The following is a 20200-nucleotide window of genomic DNA, read 5'->3' as shown; positions in this document are numbered from 1 at the left end:
GCATGTACATACATCTATGCGTGTATCATAATGTTGCATCGATGCCATTTTGTTAGTTGAAATCGATTATGTGTTCGTGCGCGCCCGGCAACAAGTTCCGCGCGCCAAAAATTCCGCGCGCCAAAAGAAATGACTCTCGCCGTTCACGATCGGACTTGCACGCGCACGTCGCCGGCCTGTTACCAAACGGCATTTTTCTATCTTTTTTTCCTTCATTATTCTCTACTTCTTTATTACACTGTACACATCTATTCTCTAATTCTCTAATTCTCTATTACCATTATTACCTCTATTTCTATTTCTCGAGAAAAATGGCAAAAACATCTATCTCCTTGTAACAGTATTTATCGAACGAACATTCTTATTAACTGAGAATTCTCTCGTTTTGCTCGTCAGCAACGAGGAATATTATTTACTTACCCTCTAATCTTCTAGATGCTTCTATCTCTTTCTATGCCCTTCGCCGGCGTCTCACACACTTCGTATATACACTTTCGTGCTATGTTCCTCACGCAGGGGAATCGTGCCCTGGGCCCATAACCTATTGGAAATATAATCAGGGACGACTTGAAATGTGGTGAGATGAGCAGGGTACACAACAATCTTGATCTTTATACACTCTGAATACTGTCTTTATTATATATAAGTATATCACACTATGTAACTAAACCGTAACCAACACGTCTGAACACAACGGTGGCCGAGGCTCTTGTGAGCACCACTGATGCCCGCACGCACGCGTGGCGCGCCGAGTCGCGCCGCCAACCGGGGGCTGCCCTCTAGAAGGGCGGGAACTTATTGCTCGTTCAAAGTCTTCTCCCAACAATTTTCTTGCGATTGTCAATCTTATTTCTTTAGTATGTTCATATTTATACCACATGCCAAGAAAGTACACTGCACTGACAATTGTACATTTAAATTTGAGGAACGTTAGTCGATTGTAATCCACCGATTGATGATTAGATGATTAGATGATTAGATGAGAAGTATATATATTATGACCGCTAGAATTTTTTTCGATTTACTATTTTTTCTTTTGATTACAATCGCTTTTCAAAAAAAATCGAAAGACAAAAGTGTGAATTTTGATATTTAAAACACAAATTATGCAAAAAAATTTTCTGAAAGAAGTTAAATTCTCAATACGTGTAGCCAATGAATTATCGTCCAAACAAGAACTGAACAAGATATACATAATGCGCATATCGAAAAATACATAACATGGTATCGTAGAAAATAAAAATTGCGTTTAATAGAAGATATTTGGCAGTTTTATTTTAGTATGCTGTAATAAAAACTTTTACACAACTCTTGCAGGCCACACTTATTTTTTGCATTCGCTGCATAAGCCCCTTGAGATCTATAAGACCCTCACGACCCCATTGCAGCCATTTTTTGCTCATAAGTTTCGAAAAAATCATCATATTTTAATTGCTATTTATTTTTCTTCAGATCGTAAATTTTCTAAGAATTATTGCGGTAATCTCAAAATTTGTAAAAGAAAACAATTATTACCAAAAAATACATATTAAAAAATATAACTGATAGTTCTAAACGTCCAAAAGTTCCAAAATATCGTTGGGATCTCTGAAACTCCAGTGTGGCTTTCGGGCGTTACTTTAGCACGAATTTCCCTTACAAAAAAGTATTACTAGCTGGTTAGTAATAAATACTTATTTTGTGTATTAATAATACTAAAATTAAGTATTTATTAGTACTTGAATCACTGTGATCCAAGTATTGCATAGTATTTTATTACTGGTCAGTAATTTATGAAAGTAGTATTTAATACAGGACGAGTATTGAATACTTAGTATTAAATTTCTGATGAGAAAGCATTTAATACTAGGTGAAAAATACTTGTGTAATAAATACTTGTGTTGAATTACTGATGAGTATTTCAATGTTAGTACTGAAGTACTGAACCAAGGATTCCATGTGTAATAAATCACTGGCCAGTATTTTAATATTAATACTCAAGTACTGAACTGAATATTCCATGTGAAATTAATCACTGACCAGTACTACAATTTGTATAGAAACATTATAATGCAGGGTAATTCCTGATAATATTAAGGAAAAGAGATAAAAGTAAGGCACAAATACATTTTATATGAAGGTCTGTACTAATTCGTCGTGATAAAAGTGTACAAGTTTTGAAATAGTACTGAGGATATCATTTTAATATCCAATTCAAAATTTTATTACTCTTTTTAAACTGAATTTGTTTCTTAAGATAATTTTTGAAAAATTATATATTTGCGCTGGTTATGACACATGTAGACTATATATAACACTTACATCAAATTAAGAAGTAGTCTACCACGTAAGGCAGTTGGCTCACGATCCAGAGGTCCCGAGCACGGTCTTACATACAGGTCTGGAAACTTGTAGGGTGGGGAGTGACTCAGATAGTGAGGCAAAATGGCGAACCTAGGGGTGAGCCAATCAAATTAGGCCGCGTTCCGATGCATGTTCAAAGCGCTATTGGCGTTATTCTATCCTTGTTTATGCCTAATGAATGATAAAGATAGAATGATGCCAATTAGAGCTCTAGATTATAAGAGTAGCGCAAAAGTCCGAAACCTTTGATCCTTGCAAATGCCGACAACCGCGTGTTCCTATTGGTCGACCGCCATGTCGGTATCGTCTATCTCTTTCTACACCATGCTCTTTCTCACTCTTTCTCGACATGACAAAGACAGTGCCATATGAAGGAAGAAGACATCACGAGGACAACATAACCTGTTTGATGTGGTGATTGTGGTCTGATTCCGATTGTGTGTGACGAAAAGAATGCGAAAAAATTATTTTGTACAAAATGCCGCAGTGTTGTGCAGACGGTTGCTTTTCGCAGCAAGGTACAGGAAAAATGTTACATCGGTTACCAACTGATTCAGTTCGGAGAGCTGAATGGGTTCGCAGAATCGGACGAAAAAGCTGGACGCCGAACAACAACTGCAGACTCTGTGAGGTATTACAGTGAAATTTTGTAGTATTTTATAATATATATTATAGGATATTTCTTGTACTATGTAGAAAGTAGATAGTATATTTATTATAATGCTTAATAATATATATATATTTATATTTATATGTAGCTTACGAATTAGTCGGATAATAGATAATTAGATAATGAAAGCATCGTAATCATAATGCAGACAGAAATAAAAATTTATGATTACAGAATGCACGATAAATTACGTAAATGAATTAAATAAATGACGTTACTGCATTTTCCAGGATCATTTTACTCCTGATCAGTATGAACAAAATAGAATAGACGGATTAAGAAAACTGAAATGCAATGCTGTTCCATCTATATTCAAATATAGATGTGAAGAGTCACAAAACAGAGATTCGCTAATTGGTAACATGGGAAGTGATACACCATGCATGGGTAAATGTTTATATTTTAATGCATGTATGTGCACTTTTAAATGAATGTACCCTGATAGTAAAAGATGTGGTGACAAAATTTGGATAAAATTGTGAATGCTGCAATTATTGTCCAATATTTGCCCAGTTTTCCTATCTGGTTACATAATATATCTAAAGATAATATTGAATGAAAGTACAATATTAATGCTGTATATATATATAAATGTATTATGCACTGCAAATTTTCCAGATGATGGGCCATCTTCAACTAATAATGATCCTTCTACAGAATCGCACATTATACCGGATGCATCATCTTCAACTAATAATGATCCTTCTACAGAATCGCACATTATACCCGATGCACCATGTTCTGTAGATTTCTCAAGAACAAGTAAAATAATTAATTTTTAATCAACTCTCAGTATCTTAATATTGTAATGTATTTTTAATTGCTTTAAATGTTATTATAGAATTGCCACGTCCAATACCAGAACATTCGATTGACATTGAGAAACAGGAATTACTTGGAAAAATACAATTACTACGTAAGAAAAACTACAAGGTTAAAGCGAAAATAAAGCAACAAGAAGAAGATCAATCTTTATATAAACTTAGTGGAGCAGTTGTACGAACGGTTATAAATAGGCATCGCATACGATGCGAAACGTGCAAATCGGCTTTATTGAAATCTACTTCGTGTGATATTTCTCGTGTACAGGTTCTCACTGATCTAAGCAATTACTCTCGACCAGACACTTTTGACAAAAATTCAGGGCTAATATTTTGTAGCGAATTGGTTTATTGTTTTTTACAAAATGCAGAGTTCATATTTCGAAAACGTGAAGAAGAAATTCTGTCAGGTGTAGTTACATTCTCTGAAATGTTAGAAACGTTGCTGCCGCTTTGTATTAAATACAAATTTCCACCGTGCCATTCTGTTGGAAAGCATATCTTGAAAGCATATCTTTTTTCACGCATTCATTTCATCGTGCGTAAATTTAGCAATACAATAGTTCGTAATAAATCTTCGAAGTGTGGAAGCAAGAGATCGTTGGCATGAGAAATGCTGTAAACAAGTAATTACACTTGTGATAACATATAATGTGATAAACATTAAATATAAGTACAAATATATATATAAACATACCAAAGACACAACATAAGTACAAAGATACAATATAATTTATATGTGATTCAAAATAAAATTATAAAATTTCAAGACTTTTTTTATTTCATTATCCTGAATATCATACAGAGTGCATTAAAAATATAATAATTACTGCGTTTCAATATTCACTGCAAATAGATATGTACATACCACAAAACAAATTTATAATACATTTATATATGTTACGTATACTATAAATGTTCCATATTGGCAGTGAGCGTAAAACGGTTTACATGTCTCGTTCAAATTTTTCGCGCCCTTTTAGTACCAACATGTCCGACTTTTGCGCTACTCTTATAATCTAGAGCTCTAATGCCAATAGCGCTCTGAGTGTGAATCGGACTGCGGCCTTAATTATATATATACATATATAATATGTATGTATGTATATATGTATATATGTATGTATGTATAATTGTATATATATATATTATATACCTTTGTACATTGATATATATAATACCTTTGATATATAATTTTATATAATTGTATATAATTCTTTATAATTAATACATAACCTTATGCAAATGCGAAAATGCAATCGACAAAACTGTTTAAATAATTCACACTTACATCAATGAGAATTTTTCCATCTGGACCACGCTTCTCTAATTTTCGCACGATGCACGTTGGCTCAAAATGACGCTCACACACATGTTGCGACGATTTCAATACTGCAATGCCGGGAATTGCAGATTCCCATTTTTTACGCAATTCTTCGTCCTGAGGCACTTTAAAAACGGAACATTTTTCTGTATTGTCCTTAAATTTCTTCCAGCAATTCGGCACAATGCACGCTTTTGGCATTGTATTTACAATTTATGTTAACTTTCACTCATACAAGTTTCAAAGATTTCCACTGATTTCGAATTATTTTGACACACGATCACCACCATTTGAAATGGTAGGCTCAGTTTCCCGTCCGTCCGATAGGTTTGCTCCAATACTGGGGTCTACGTGCCTCACTAACGGTGACACCCCCCACCACTTAAAAACACAGGAGTTTCCAGACCTGTATGTAAGACCGTGGTCCCGAGTTCGATCCCACCAAGGTAAGTGTTTTTCAAATACGAGAAAATATTTATAATTATAGACTGCATCTTAAGAAACAAATTTAGTTATAAAATAGTAATAAAATTTCGAAAAAAAAATAATTTTTTTTTATGCCGGGTAAATATCGGAAATCGAAATATCGGTGAGTAATTCAATACTAAGCACCAGTAGTTCTGTGTAGTATTAATCACTACCTATAATACTTATCACTACCAGTATTTTCCCAGTATTTCCCAAATAAATATTGACAGTATTAAATCACTGAGATTTTAAGTATTTAGTCAGTAATACTTTTCTGTAAGGGTTATGTAAGAATTAAAGAAGTAAATACATATATGTATATAATTAATTATATGCGCAGGTATGTGCATATATGTTATTAAAAATATATAATGTTTGAGAATGGCATGCACAAAGCTCACGCTTTGTAATGTTCTCTAAGGTCTCAATTTTCAGAAATGGATAAAGTATATAAATAGAACAGATTTAAAGCAATTTCCAGAAAAGTATACAATAACATATTGTATATCCGCGCGGATATCTCTGGAACTTTCAAAGTTAGACGAAAAATCAAAAAATGTTCTTTAATGCGGGGTTACTTTGAAATGATTTTCAGCGCGATAGAACCGCGGCGTACCCTTCCGTACTGGATTTCGAAAAAAAGGGGGAATCACACACAATTTTTTTAAATAAAAACTCCCTACAAAAATAACACCAATCAATAGGGCTCGAAAAGTCGAATCCAACGACTTATATTTTTATATGTTTATTGTGAAAATTACGACTGCAGTCAATTTCTTAATGTAGTTATAGCCTACGAATAAGGGTATCGATCGATCATCAAATATTCGACGAGGAATCGCAATCCTTTGTCGAAAGAGTATTTGAATTAATGTATAAAAATTGTGTGTGTGTGTGTGTGTGTGACGGTGTGTGTGTTGTTTCAGCAAATACGTTTTTCTTATGTTATAATTATATGAAAATATGTTCACACATTTACATAAATAATTTATATATAATTATCTAAACTCATAAAATTATATGTGTATTTATATATGTAAATGTGTGTACACAACATTACATAATTTATTAGTTAAAATTGACCAAATATAATATTAATTAATAATAGAATTCCATGAAGAATACTGAATATCGATATTATCAGATCAATGTTTTATGACATACACAATTTTGTGATGTATTGAAGAATACATACGTTTACCTATACATATAATGATTTTACAAAAAGAGACAAGATAAATGAAATAAAGAAGATAAGTTTCGAAGTTTATGAGAAATTCCAAATGTATATTGTTATATATTTTAATTTTCTTACGTTATCAATTTTATGCAAAAACGTGCATTAAGTAAACCTACATCTTTGCTTGATTTTGATTTAATAATATTTCCATTCATTAATATATAACAATAGCGATGTCTGTGTAATATTAAAATGTTATGTGTTTTAATCAGATTTTTTAAATTTTGTTTATACATATAACGATATTTGACGCTCGTTACATAATTAATGAAGCCAAACTTTATGAAAACGCAATGACAAAAACCATATGGACAGGACCATATGGTTTTTGTCATTGCGTTTTCATAAAGTTTGGCTTCCTCATAGAGAAAGCTTTATAAGCAAAATAAAATGGTGAGAACGCAATGTGCAAAATCCTAATTTGCACACTTAAAAATGGCGAGAAAGCAATGTGCAAATTCCTAACTCGCACACTTAAAAGTAGTCTATATATGAATCTTTGATCGCATATGAAGCTAGGTATAATCAACCAAATCTTAAAGAATTATACATAAAATAAAAGTAGAAAAGACTGAAGAATATAATAGAATTAGAAATAGCCCGATATCTCGCCGCACAGACTCTCCATGGACACATTTGTGAGTGACGGTCTTATTTACTAACAAGGGAAGGCTCAGAACTAAACTCCACCGATTTCGATGAAGCTTAACAGGATTTATAAAGAAAGTTCCTCCGAATATAATGGTACACCTATTTAGATGCAGGCAGTCAATCGTTTCTGAAATACTTTAATAATAAATTTAGTAGCGCCTTTAGTAAATGTTATTAGGACACTAGTCGGACACTTATATATAAGTATTTATGACGTAGTAGATATAATAACTGTCTTTCACATGCAATAAATTTGAAAACTGCATATGTGAGTAAAAAGCTTTTGCTTAAAATGATTTTAGAAACTATTAGTAAATTTTTAATGTAATAATTATATATATAATAAATGTGTATGTGTGTATAATATGACAAATCAACCAAGTATACTCGGCAGTATGTATACTGTTAAAACTTAATGTTCGAGAGCACGCGGTTGCGCGAGATAGCGCGAGGTAACCACAAAAGCAAGGAACAAGTACCGAATTGAAAAATAAACAGATATATTTAATAATGTCTAATATGTACAAGTATTTACAGTTCTTTCCCTTTTTCCAAGAAAGCCGTGGAACGCGCACAGAAGCTACGGCTAGCGATGTGGCGAAAACGTTTAAAACGCGGAACAGCGGTGTGCAAAGCGGAGTACGAAAGCGGGTTTTCTATGATCTGCGAGCGAAATCGTTTCCGCGGCGTAGCGACGGTCCTTTTAACACCTCCGAGGCGAAACTCCCTCCCTGCAGATTTCTCAGAATTTCGGGAGGGTGATTGGCCGTCGGAGTCCTGCGTCATGGAGCCGACGTCACCGATTTCACGTGGCGACCCGACGGGGTCGTCACCTGTTTTCGAGTGCTTTGTGTATAGCATGGATCGTTCCTTTGTTCTAGCGTTGTTGTTTGACTTTATTATCGATAACAATGTTAAAGTTTCTAGAAAGCTAATCCCGAAAGATCCATGCTATACCGAATATTTCCGTGACAATTCTTATATGCGACATTTTTCGCGAACATTAGTCACTTTCACTTCATAAAATATTAGATCGAAATTTACTGCAAGCGTGCATGTGCTGACATGCAGCCGAACGCGACTTTGTCGCGATGCTAAGTTTGCGATCTCAAACACTTAATATTTATTATTTTAGTATTTCTCTCTGGATAAAATAAAATATAAGCAACAAAAGTGTTTTTTCATCCAAATATCTCGTAATTTAAAAATGACACGCAAAAATTCTCAGTGTATCATTTCTCGCTTCTGACATGTCACAATAGCTGCATTCAGCAGTATATAGAGAAAGTTGTTTTGCAACTGCTGTAAGGCCGCGGTATTCACAGTCGGTTCTTATATTTAAGACCGTCTTAAATACAATCTTAAGATGTCATTAACCAATCATAGAGCCGTATTAGCATCTTAAGATATTACTTAAGACGGTCTTAAAATAAAATCTGACTATGAATACCGGCCTAAGATTCGTGAATTTAATTAGTGTATACTTTTAGCTTTGTTTAGCCAAAATTAAAACCACTCACCGATCAGATTCACAAATTTTACAACAGTTGCAAAACAGATTTCTCTGCTGAACGCAGCCAGTGACTACTAACGGGCTTCGAGCGGATGATTATCTTACAAGCATAATAAGACTCAATAAAAGAGTTTTTACTTTTTCGACCGATACATTGAGTTTTGATGTTCAATATAAATATAAAATAATAAAATAGGATAATAACTATTTTTTGATTAGCCGGAAAAATATTTTTAACACGGTTTTTTGTTTTTATTGAAACACAGTATAAAAAAGATGACGAAAAGATATCTTTTTTATAACTTTTTCAATAAGATCAAAAGGTGTCTTTCACACATCTTTTCGCTTTGTCAAAAAGATATCTTAAAGAAAGGCATCGTTTTCGTTATCTTTTAGGGCTACTTCGACCAAACTCTCAATTAACTTAATCGTTGATTAGTCCATTGGAAATGACCAATCGCATTTGATCATTAAATAAATTGACAAATGTAATTGGTCATTTTCAATGGACTAATTAATCAGCGATTAAGTTAATCGGAGTTTGGTCGAAATGGCCCTTAGGCCTAGTGTCGGTTAACTTTTAATCTTAGATTAATTCACTCTTCGTCTCCTTCTAACATCCCCCTTAGAAAGAGACAAAGAGTGAGTTAATCTAATAAGGTTAAAAGTTATCCGACACTTGTGAAACTGGACCTAAGTGTTATATGTGTTGTCTAGGTTTTTCTAGTAGAAAACGTTATATGTATAATATACCAATGTGCTTGCATTCTTTTCCATACACCTCTATAAAGCTAGTCGAAATTACTAAATTCGATTATTTTTAACTTTTCATAGCGTTTTCGATTTGTTGACTCGACTCTAAACTAGCATGGCAGAAAGCGTTTCTTAACCTCCATCAAAAATTTTTAGCGCATTATCGTGGCATATTATCATATTTTATTATCATTTTTCCGATTTTTTAATCTGACCCAAGTTGGACCCGAATTAGGACGAGTCAATAAATGGAAAACGCTAGTGTATTTTGTTTGTAAATTATTTGTGATTAATTAGTAAGTCTGTTTTTAACGTTTGTGATCAAATAGTTTTTTTGTAATTAATAATTTTATTTTAGTCGTGATATCTGCAGCCGACACTTTCAGTAATAAACAGATTTTGCGATAACCGATAACTGTAATTATAATATCGTTGGTGATTTACAAATATACGAGTGTTACCTTTGTGAGTTAATAAAGTTCTTAATTATTTGCAAAATAAGTTTAGTTAATAACTGTACTGCACATGTACGAAGTGCACGACAAACGCATCGATGCGTTTTTTGTGCACAGGAGCCCTAAGTAAACTTCGCGCATGCACAATTTATTAATTCACAAACATAATACGACTGGTATATTTGTAAATCACAAACGATTTCCAATTAATTATAGTTATCAGTTATCGCCAAATCTGTTTATTACTAAAAGTGTCGGCTGCAGATATCACAACTAAAATAAAATTGGTAACTACAAAAAAACTATTTGATTACAAACGTTAAAAACGGACTCATAATCAAACGATTTACAAACAAAATACACTTAGAGAAGATAAAAATTAAGTCAAATTTAGTAATTTCGGCTATAGCTTCGTAGAGGTCTTTTCATACCTCCATCCTCTACCTTTCTTTGCTTTCCAGTAATTCACCTGAATCTCTAGGTTTGGGATGTAACACTATTCCACATGTAGGTCCATTATATTTCATAGGAGTTGGCAGTCTTGTATATAATATACATAGATGTGGATCTACACAGAAGTATGAGCTCCTCACCAAAAACATGTTCCAACTTTTCTTTTCTTTCATAATTTTTTCATTTTATACGGAAAAAATCAAATCTGTCTTGCTGATAAACAGTAAGTAATATGAAAAGCGATAAAAATTAGTAACTGGAGATTAATTCTTTTATTCATTTCCAAGACAATTTTCCGGTAATTCTCTTTATTCACTGTGTGATCCTTTGTTGGATTTGATTGTTAAATCGCTATAACCTGTATCAAACATTAGATAAAATATATATATCAAACAAATCAAAAAATACATTTTGAAAAATTTTACTCACTTAGAAGCGTAAGCGTATAAAGTGTAGCGAACGCGTGAGCAAATTATAAATTTTACAATTTTTTTTCTTTGGTGTTCGTGCATGCATGTGCTCTGTGTTCTTCTACCACGTGGTGGTAGAACACAGAGCTTGCGATATCTCAGATTAACAAAAAACATTTCTCCATTTAAAAAAAGTGTTAAATAATTTAAAATATTTATTTATTTATAATGATATATATGTAAATATGTTCTTGTGTTAACTTATTATAATATAAATATATTATTTAAGTTAAATTTTTTTGTTAAAAAGAAGAACTCAAAGCATATGTTTGCAATATTTCATACAAAAGGCAATACTTCACTATTTTGAAAAATTATAAGAAACTTTTTTTTTTTAATTGTTTAATAATGACATATATGCTGTTAAAATTTAATTTTTATGGCAAACACGAGCACATAAACCTTAATTTTTCTTTTCACATGACAAGCGGTCAAATGATAATGCTTAAATCACGTACACACACAAACAGTGCGCATATCTGTGTACATAAGAATTTTAAGACGCCAATTTATATTTATGTTACATACAATGCGGCATATACGCAATTTATTTTATACATTCAAATAAAACATATTTGTAAATATCATGAAATATAATGTTCTTCATTCATTTTTAATTATTTTTGTTTTGTTTGTTCTTCTTTAAGCCCCATTTTCACAAGTGTTGGTTAATCAAAAAAACTATTTGATTACAAACGTTAAAAACGGACTCATAATCAAACGATCAGCTTTTAATCTTACAATTAGATTAACTCACTCTTCGTCTCCTTCTAACGTCCCCTTAGAAAAAAACGAAGAGTGAGTTAATCTAACGTTAAAAGTTAACCGACACTTGTGAAGTTGGACCTAAGAGCTGTAACCAAAAATTGTTAAGATTTAGAAAATAATATATTGCAAGATATATTTAGAAATTTAAAATAAGTATACATATAATACATTATATTTATAATAAATAAGTACATACCTACATATATTTCATAGAAAAAAATGTTATAAAGCAGAATATAAATTTGAGGAAACATAGGACAAATTCCGTTTTAATATTTTATTAAAATCAGTGGCAGCTTTTATAGATTTAAATTAGTAATATATTGCAGCATAAATTAAACAAAAAAAAATAATTTTCATAAACTTAATAATATAATTCTCATAGACCTAAAATAAATATAAGAACATTAATTCTCATTAACTTTCTAATACTTTCATAAACTTTGAATAAATAAAAGAATAATAATTCTCATAAACTTTGAATCCCATCTCATTTGAGACAACTTACCCCGAAGAGTTATTTCAACGAAGAATGTTATATTTATAAACTATGTTGCAATGACGATTAACTAAATACAGGAAAAACTATAATATTTCTTATGACTAAATTGCAACCAGTAATTACAAAAACCAACAGAACAATAAAAATAGAGGTAAGAAAAATTTACTCACCAGGTTCTATTTTTAAAAGGTGCTCGTAAATACCATCACACGTGATAATTTTTGAAACAAAATATTTTGTACAATCGACTAACACAATAGGAGCAACCTACACTATAAAGAAAAATATGCCACTTAATCTATTAAGATGAGATATAAATTTTGTGACGACTTACCCGGTCTCCTTCACTATATATGCATTTTATTAGCACATGCTATAAAAGAAAGGATTATTATTCTCCATATTTTTGTCTTCTTTTAGAGAGAAAATATGACATCTTATTGTCAACCTTTATATTGCGAGAGATGTAGTCGATATCCCTATGTGGGCAGAATATCCGTAGGAGAGGAGGAACATGTTGACTTCATCTATCAATTTGTGAAGGAAAGATTTGTTCCTACGAGGCATCAGAGTCTTACCATATTTTATACTGCCCCTGACATAATTGGGCCACCCAAACCAAACTATGGAGAACTATTTCATCTACCAGGAAGCAATGTCGAAGTATGTGTATTTCTTAGTATTATCTGTTATTTTTTTTACAATGTAATCTAAATTTGTGCTACAAGATTTTCGACTATTTGGCACATTTCGATTTTTTAATATAGAGGAAAGAGATCGATATCTCACTATCTCCGTGGCAAAAGGAAGATGATTTCATCAGATGGTATATTAATAAATTTGCATTCTGGCAGTATCACAAAAATACATATATTGGTATGTAATACTTGAATTGATAAATAAGATATTGTTAAAGAAGATATGTTTTTGTTGAGAAGAGAGTGTAATTATATTTTCTATTTTGAAGATATCGAGTTTCACGAAGCTGTATATCCAATCAGAGTCTCTATATACGAAATATACAATCCTGGAAGCGTAATTCAAATTTTGGCTCAAGATTCTAATAATCAGTGGAATAAGTTGTGGGATGAATCGTCTCAGATTGTGCCGCCGACATCAAGATTATTTTCCCCACCCTTATCGCACCCGTGTAACTTTAAAACCAAAATGCTCAGACTAGTATTTAGAAACAGTCCACTTGAATCTTACACAAAACTGGACGCTGTTATGCTTATCGGTACATCAGAATTGATCTTTCCTAGAAATGCTAACGAGAGTTTAACTAATCTGTTAAAACGAATTAACTGTATGTACTCTTCACACCATGAGGAAGTTCATAATTTAACACCAGATTTAAAAAGTGCACACTTGGATATAGTTCAACTGCAACAGAATTTTCCCGAATATTGCGTTATTTGTAAAAGGTGTTATAATCATTGATATTAAGTAATAATCAATATTTTTTTATTTTTTTTAATAATAAAAATTAATTTGTTTGAATGTTATTTGCAGCGATATAAAAAGGAAGACTTTTTATAAGAATAATTTGAAACGCAAACAAGAATCTCAGGAAGTAATTCCTGCTTATAAGCAACCTCATGGAGAAAAAAACTCACCTCATATTTTATTAAAAAGTCATTCGAATTGTGTAAAAAGTATGAAACTCTCTTCGGATGAATCCAAGGAGCTATCACGCAGTTTGTCTGAGTTTCCTGTAAAGTATCCTAAAAAATCTATTTCTCATAATAGTATTTATTGCAATGTCAGCTCGTGTATTAAAGTTTTATGTTTTACTTTTGCAGGATGAAATACTACTAATAATATTAAAAAACTTGGATTTGATGACGTTATGTCGCTTGAATTATGTAAATAAACGCTTCAATGATTTGATACGAGACCCTCGACTCTATACACGTTTGAACATACGTATTGTACCTGACAAATATATACGCGATATATTTTGTTATTTTACACCCAGATGTAAATATTTGCGACAGTTAGATCTTACAGCAAGCAACTTTGATGTTAAGGATTTCGTAAAGTTTATTGATAATTGCGGCAGGCATTTAACGCACTTAAAATTAAGTAGGTGCGAATTAATTGATGATAGTCATGCTCTACTTAAAATTTCAGAGATATGCACAAATTTGAAAGGTATGTATACACATATATACATATGGTATATATGATTGTCAAGGTTATGGATAAATTGCATATAACTAATACATATTTTTCTCAGAATTGGCTTTAATTCATTGTCGCGTAGACGACGAAGAATTTTCGTATCTCGAGAGGCTAAATGGTTTGGAGTATCTAAATCTTCTTGATACACATATAGAAACGCAACGTCTTTGTAAAATACTGCACAAAAATCAACGGATGCGTGAGATATATTTGGAAATGTATTTTGAAAGAGACTTAAACCTAGATGCAGTCCTAATTGAGTTGGGAAAGTCGTGTCCTGACTTGGAAGTAATAAGTTCAAATATGGAAGTACGTCATCTTACATCTCGGGGTATCAATGCCTTCGCTGACTGTAAGAATTTACGAAAAATAAACCTTTTTCAGTAAGTGTGTTTATTACATTTTCTTTTAAAATACATATTATTGTATTTTTTATTGAAATTTGTGTGTTTGCTTCTCTTGCAAGCATCTGGAAAAAATTACATGAATTTTCTCTTTGCAATTAAAATACTGTACTAATTATATGATTTTTGTTACAGATACAAATACCCAGCTTATACTGATATCAGCTTATTTAGATTACTTTCCTCCTATCAAAACTTGCAAGAAATTTGTTTGTGTCATTTTGTCCTCACTGATCACAAGTTGGAATTACTGGCGCAGTGTAAAAACTTGAAAAAGTTATGTATTTTTAAATCGCAAATTCATACACCTGATAAATATTCCGTTATTTTGGAACAATGTCCAAAACTGCAAGAGTCTTATTTTATAAACTGTGATATTAGTGATCGCTTAGTTAAGCAATGGAAGAAAAGATATCCGCATGTGTCCGTCTATACATTCTCATAATATTTGATAGTTTTTACTAATAATTTAAATAGTTTTTGATTACTACTATTTTAGGACATATTAATTTACCTAAATTCTTACTCATGTTTACTTTTTTTATTTTTATGATTACGAAATTTTATGCTTACTTTGTAAAAATTGTCTGGTGCTTAAATTAGATTGTGTAAAAAAAGTTAATGTCTAAATAAAAACGAAATATTCTGGTATAACAACGCATGCTATGATTTGACGACAAAATGCCAACAACAATTAATTCAGACTACACGTTGCTATCTGGGTAAACAATAATTTTTTCAGAAACATTATATGTATGTACAAAATCGAAGAGAATTGAAAATTGTTGCGTTCAGCAGAGAAAGCTGCTTTTGCAAAATTCGTGAATTTGATTAGTGTATGCTTTTAGCTCCGGTAAAAGCTAAAAGTATAGGGGAGATCGGGGCATACTTGACACTAAGCTTTTTGCCAATTTAAATCTATCGTAGAAACTTGCCTTTCCTACTGTAAATGCGTCATTATGTGCCAGTATTATAAACGGAATTTAGTGACATTCTGAGTTATGGTACGAGTTTTAACGCGACATAAGCGTTTTTGATAGTGAAAAGTAATTTTTCTGATCTCTCGAAAATTTCTACTCTTTCATCGAGCTTTACTCTTGCGAATCTATCAATAAGTGATTTTGATGGAAAATTTGATGCTCTAAACGAATCCAATAATAGTGCTTATTTTCAAAATTTTTGGAGTGACAAAAATGCAAAACGACGTTCGGGGCAAAGTCGATGCTTGTCATGCAGCTATATGGCCCATGACAAATATGTGCTCACGTCTAATCGCGAATTTACTTGCATAAATTGTTTTTCAGATATGAGTTTAGATGAAAATAATTGAATGTTCAACAATTTTTGTTCTCATTATTTCCAATGATTGTTTTACTTAATTCCGAATTTTTGTACTTTCTAAATACACGATAAACAATGTATGTTTAGTTTCAGACAATAAAAAATAAGTTGCAAATCAAATTGTGTCGATCAGGCAAAGTGTCGAGTTTGCCCCGGAATTTTTCAATTTAAAAATATGTCTTGGCGTCACTTTTCCTTTCCTGGGGGCAAAACTAAGCGATATACAGCAAAACTTCCTTAAGCAATTTTGTACCTGGGGGAACACTCTTTAAATGTGTACCATTAAATTTGCTTGAAAATTTTAATTAATTGTTGAAAATTGCCTTTAAAAAAATTGTGTCGGGTTTGCCCCGGTCTTCCCTACATCAAATCAGATTCCTAAATTTTACAACAGTTGCAGAACAGTTTCCTCTGCTGAATGTAGCCAGTGACTACTAACGGAGCTACAACCGGATTATCTCGCAAACACAATAAAACTTAATAAAACAGTTTTTACTTTTTCGATTGACACATATATTGAGTTTTGATGTTTAATATAAATATAAAATAATATTGTAAAATAATAACTATTTTTAATTGGCCGGAAAGATATTTTTAACAAGTCTTTTTGTCTTTATTGAAAGGCATCATAAAAAGATGACAAAAAGTTACCTTTATTATAATGGCTTTTTCAATAAGTATCAAATAAAGGTGTCTTTCACACAATGCTGTCGTACTGCTGGCAATGCGAAGTAAATTTGATGCTGCTCTCTTGCCGATAAATTGCTGGCAATACATATATCCAATGTTGCCTGTGTGTTGCTTCAAATATTAAATTACTCGAAATCAATTGAAGCAAATATACGGCAAGTTGCCAACATTATATGCAATCACAGGTTTGCGCGATTTTGCTCAGACATGCTTGGCTATCTGGGTCACTCGTCATCTCTTTCAAAGGGCACAATTAGAAAGAGATAAAGAATGAGTTAAGCTAAAGTTAAATATTATGCGACGTTGGTGCAACCGGACCTTTATAGTGTTATGTGTTGTCTGGATAGTTTTTCTAGTAGAAAACGCTATATGTACATACCTTTAATCTGCTTGCATCCTTTTCCATACACCTCTATGAAGCTAGCCGACAGAAATTAATAAATTTGATTATTTTTAACTTTTCTAATTGTAAATTTCGTTTGTAAATAATTTGTGATAGATTTTGTAAGTCCGTTTTTAACGTTTGTGGTCAATTTTTTTTGTAATTAACAATTTTATTTTAGTTGTGATATCTGCACCCGACACTTTTAGTAATAAACATATTTTGCGATATCCGATAACTGTAATTATAATATCGTTGGTGATTTACAAATATACGAGTGTTACCTTTGTGAGTTTCTTAATTATTTGCAAAATAAGTTTAGTTAATAACCGTACTGCACATGCGCGAAGTGTACGACGAACGCATCAACGCACTTTTTGTGCGCAGGAGCCATGAGTAATTAAACTTATTTTGCAAAAAATTAAAAAAATTATTATTTCACAAACATAATACTGGTTATATGTATAATATTTGTAAATCACAAACAATTTCCAATTAATTATATAGTTATCAGTTATCGCCAAATCTGTTTATTACTAAAAGTGTCGGCTAAGAACATCACAACTAAAATAAAATTATTAATTACAAAAAACCTATTTGATTACAAACGTTAAAAACGGACTCATAATCAAATGATTTAGAAACAAATTAGAGAAAGTAAAAAACTAAAAATTAAGTCAAATTTAGTAATTTCGGCTAGCTTCATAAAGGTCCTTCCATACCTCCCTACCCTCTAGCTAGTCTTTCTATGCTTTCCGGTAATTTACCTGAATCTCTGGAGTTGGACGTAACACTATTCCACATGTAGGTCCATGTATTTCGCTGGAGTTGGCAATCTTGTATACATATAATATGTGAACCTACACAGCACAGGAGAATGAGCTTACTAACCACGTGCTTCAACATTTCTTCTCTTTCATGATTTTTTCATTTTATACGGAAAAAATCAAATCTGCCTTGCTTTAAACAGTAAGTAGTATAAAAAGCGATAAAAATTAGTAACTAGAGATTAATTCTTTTATTCATTTCCGACACAAATTTCCGGTAAATTTCGTTACTGTGTGATCTTTTGTTGGATTCGATTGTTAGATCGCTATAACGCTCTATCAAACATTAGATAAAAGATACATTAAACAAATTAAAAAATATATTTTGGAAAATTTCAGTCACTTACTTAGAAGCATAAGCGTAAGTGTAGCAAACACGTAAGCAATTTAAATTTTACATTTTTTTTGGTGTTCGTGCATGCGTGTGCTCTACTGTGTTCTTCTGCCACGTGGTAGTATTTCAGAATTGCAAAAAACATTTCTCCATTAAAAAAATTTTATAAAATTGGTTTTCTTTAAAATATTTAATTATTTATAATGATATATATATATATATATATATATATATATATATATATATATATATATTGGAATATTATATGTTTATTCGTCGATTGTAAGATATATTTACAAAGCACTAAAAACAAGCTTTGCTCGCAAGCCCCTTTTACGAAATTATTTATATCATGCGAAACATGACACACTAATTATTTATATATATATATATATATATATATATAATTATTTATAATATCTTATAATAATAAATAATAATAAAAATAAAAAAAAAATATATATATATATATAAATAATTAATGTGTCATGTTTCGCATGATATTAATAATTTCGTAAAAGGGGCTTGCGAGCAAAGCTTGTTTTTAGTGCTTTGTAAGTATATCTTACAATCGACGAATAAACATATAATATTCCAATTTAAAACTGCGAGCCGCTAAATGTCGGACTGAAACAAAGCTATCGTTGAAACATTAAAACCCTTCTCTCCCATAAATTAAATTAACATTAAGAACACAAAGCATATGTTTGCAATATTTCATACACAGGCAATAATTCGCTATTTTGAAAAATTATAAAAAACTGTTTTTTTTTTAATTGCGAATTTTAATTGTTTAATAATGACATATATGCTGTTCAAATTTAATTTTTATGGCAACTACAAGCGCATAAATCTTAATTTCTCATTTCACATGACGAGCGATCAAATGATAATGCTTAGATCACGTAGACTCACAAACAATGCGCATACCTGTGTACATAAGAAATATTTTAAGACGCCAATTTATATTTATGTTACAATGCATACAATGCGGCATATACGCAATTTATTCTATACATTCAAATAAAACACATTTGTAAATATTATAAAATATAATGTTTTTCATTCTTTTTTGATTATTTTTGTTTTGTTTGTTCTTCTTTAAGAGCATATAAATGGAAGCAAGATAAACTTAGATCATATAATCTTTACGTTATAATTATAAATATATGACAGAGAAGACCGAGGCTGGTTGTCACACTTTTCCAAATACTAATTTAAGAAAAATGTGTGTGTGTGTGTGTGTGTGTGTGTGTGTTAGTAATAATTTATAATATCGTATACTACTTTATAATGTAACTACATCTTTTAAGTGTAAGAAAAAAATATTAGATTTATAATATATATATTTGCACACAAAAAAATTATTTAATTCGAAACAAAGTCGTGCAAATGTGACAACTTACCCCATATCCAGGGTTGGTTGTCACATGTTTCTGGATTGGTTGTCACGTACATACATTTCATATATACACTGCAAATCCAAGTGTGTTATTTTAACTGAAGCTCTTATCACACATTCTTTGCCATTTTAAATCATGTCATTTAACATGATTGAACGTATTAACTTTTAATTTGATACAATTAAACGTGTTACTTTATTATAT

The 20200-nt window shown here is 31.4% G+C and overlaps 2 protein-coding genes across 3 annotated transcripts; both read left to right on the top strand.

Moving 5' to 3' along the window:
* Positions 1–2545: 2545 nt before the first annotated feature.
* On the top strand, positions 2546–4603 carry LOC139824050 (uncharacterized). 2 transcript variants are annotated; one of them, XM_071796536.1, is made up of 4 exons: positions 2546–2974; positions 3244–3400; positions 3671–3775; positions 3855–4603. In XM_071796536.1, the coding sequence occupies exons 1-4, from the start codon at positions 2822–2824 to the stop codon at positions 4442–4444; spliced, it is 1005 nt and encodes a 334-aa protein (XP_071652637.1). In that variant the 5' UTR covers positions 2546–2821; the 3' UTR covers positions 4445–4603. The 2 variants fall into 2 exon arrangements, with proteins under 2 accessions (XP_071652637.1, XP_071652636.1); XM_071796535.1 differs by having other exon boundaries at positions 2552–2974; positions 3632–3775.
* A 9385-nt stretch (positions 4604–13988) lies between these two features.
* On the top strand, positions 13989–15804 carry LOC139824064 (F-box/LRR-repeat protein 4-like). Its single transcript, XM_071796552.1, has 4 exons — positions 13989–14145; positions 14234–14585; positions 14671–14998; positions 15155–15804. Exons 1-4 carry the CDS (start codon positions 14089–14091, stop codon positions 15462–15464), a joined length of 1047 nt encoding a protein of 348 aa, XP_071652653.1. The 5' UTR covers positions 13989–14088; the 3' UTR covers positions 15465–15804.
* Positions 15805–20200: the final 4396 nt, after the last annotated feature.

This window comes from Temnothorax longispinosus, unplaced genomic scaffold (genome assembly GCF_030848805.1).
Source record: "Temnothorax longispinosus isolate EJ_2023e unplaced genomic scaffold, Tlon_JGU_v1 HiC_scaffold_25, whole genome shotgun sequence".
Taxonomy (NCBI): Eukaryota; Metazoa; Arthropoda; class Insecta; order Hymenoptera; family Formicidae; genus Temnothorax; species Temnothorax longispinosus.
This window is presented reverse-complemented; position numbering and strand designations above follow the sequence as displayed.